Consider the following 2,243-nt stretch of genomic DNA (forward strand, 5'->3'; position numbering starts at 1 on the left):
ATATGTTGTAGTTGCTGTGTACCAGATTCTACCCATAGTTGATCTTGCAGTGAGTTTTTTTAGGAAATAAATCACACATGCATATTTGAGGATAATGCCTTTCTTTCTTCAGTGATGCAACTGGTAGATTTGAACTGCTTACCTTTGGATTGGCAATGCAATTTCTTGCCACTAAGCCACCAGAACTCCTATGTATTTGTGTGTGTATGTATATTAGTGTAGCTATTGTTGTTACTCAGTGCCGTTGAGTCAGGTATGACGTACAGTGATCCTATGAGCAACAGATCTAAACCATATTCTATCCTGCACCATTTTTATCATCCTGATCCCATTGCTCAGCCACTATGTCAGTAAACATTATTGAGGGTCTTCCTCTCCTTCCATGACCCTGAACTTTCCAAGTATGGTGTCCTTTTCTAAGGAACACCCTCTCTTAATAATGTGCCCATAATTAGTTAGAAAGGACGTGTTACCATCTTTGTCTCTAAGAAGCACTCTCTTTGCACCTTCTCCAAGACATTGCTGGGTGTTCTTTTGACATTTGTCAGGACCCTCAGTACTCTTCTCCAACACCACATCTCAAACAATCCTTCTGTCATTCATTTTCATTGTTCAGATTCATAACAGGTGATTATAATAATGTATATGAATTTTGTAAGTAAACCAGTAAAAACTATTTTTGAAAAGTTATTAAAAAATCATGGCTTGAATAAGTCATACCTTAATCTTTAAGGTGACTCATATATACATACACAAATGGATATTTAATGGATAGATCTAAAGCTAAACTTTGTTTAGTTGTCCATCTTTTGTAAAAATTTCCTATTATTATGAGAATAATAATATGTAAAAAATAAAATTTGTACATGCTTAGAATTATGGCAGTGGCAATAGATAATTATTTCTTGTTCACATAAATTATGTACCAATTTCAGGCTTACGTAGAAATTACTAAAAAATTACAATAAGCAGGTAGTCACCCATCCAGATCCTCCAGCCTGCCACAACTCTGTCAGCGTCAACTGGATCTGGCAACATGATATTCACATGCCTGATTTGCTATTGAGAGGTACTACACTTATTTCTCAGTTAGTTATACTGGGGGGATGATTTGCATATTCCTAATTATTTTCTAGATTAAGTATCTATATCCTTGCTTATTTATCATTATTCTTACTAGCATAGCACCTTTCTTTCATTTTGCTATATAGAGGTAAATTATGGGTCTCCATGATGCTAATTAAAATCTATGCCATCAGTATGCCAAATTCCAGAAAGGTCACCCCGGGTGTACAGGTTTTATTAGCACTCCCTGATTAAGATGGAATAGGAAGCAGAACTGGACATCTACTTCTTAAATAGCAGACCTCTGAAAACTCTATGAGCACTAGGGGAACTTAGAGAGATATAGTATTAGATGTAGAATCCAGATTGGAAGGCAATCAAATTAAGGAGAAACAACTGCAAAAACTGTTTTAATATCTGGAACATGGAATGCACTAAGTATGAGGGTTGGAAGATTAGAAGTTGTGAAAAATTAAATGGAACTAATGGACATTCTAGGCATTAGTGAGATGAGATTTACTGGCTTTGACTATTTTAAATCATACAATCACATGGTATTCTATTCCAAGAATGAAAAACAGAAGGAGAATGGTGCTGCATTCCCACTTAAAAAGGACAATTCCAGCAAGAGTGCCTGCTGGAAGCTTAGGTCTGTGCACAGGTGCTGCATACAGCCCTGGCTACTGGACATCCCAGATTTGGGGCAGGAATCTGGTTGGGCCTTGGACGACTGTGGGTCCATGGCCACGGCGACAGCTCCTTCAGCCTTGGCCGTCAAAGCCCTAGGACCGGCTGTGAACCTGAGCTCCTACGGGGTCTTCTGCAAGGGACTCTCCCGCACCCTGCTCGCCTTCTTCGGCCTGGCTTGGCAGCTGCACATGAACTTCCCATACTTTTACATCGCAGGCTCCGTGATACTCAACATTCGCTTGCAGGTACACATATAGACCTGTGAGTTAACTGCTGTTATGCAGGTCCAGAGCCATGATAGACTGCAATGGCGGATGCCTCGCTGGGCAGTGGACGTGCTCGGTGAGGAGCCCTGTGTTCTCGTGATAGGGTCTCACAGTGTCGGCAGCCTTCGGCATGATGATGCAAACCCAAAGTAATCCGAAATGGCAAATACGTGATTCTAAGAACAGAAGGAAGCTTAAAACACGGGAATGTTTATGAAGCAT

The 2,243-nt window shown here is 40.1% G+C and overlaps 1 protein-coding gene across 1 annotated transcript; it reads left to right on the forward strand.

Annotated features, from left to right (window-relative positions):
• The first annotated feature begins 1,805 nt into the window (after positions 1-1,805).
• On the forward strand, positions 1,806-2,012 carry LOC102848324 (uncharacterized protein MGC39606-like). Its single transcript, XM_006895733.1, has one exon. It carries the CDS (start codon positions 1,806-1,808, stop codon positions 2,010-2,012), a length of 207 nt encoding a protein of 68 aa, XP_006895795.1.
• Positions 2,013-2,243: the final 231 nt, after the last annotated feature.

Source organism: Elephantulus edwardii, unplaced genomic scaffold (genome assembly GCF_000299155.1).
Source record: "Elephantulus edwardii isolate Elephantulus edwardi_28Jun2011 unplaced genomic scaffold, EleEdw1.0 scaffold00175, whole genome shotgun sequence".
NCBI lineage: Eukaryota > Metazoa > Chordata > Mammalia > Macroscelidea > Macroscelididae > Elephantulus > Elephantulus edwardii.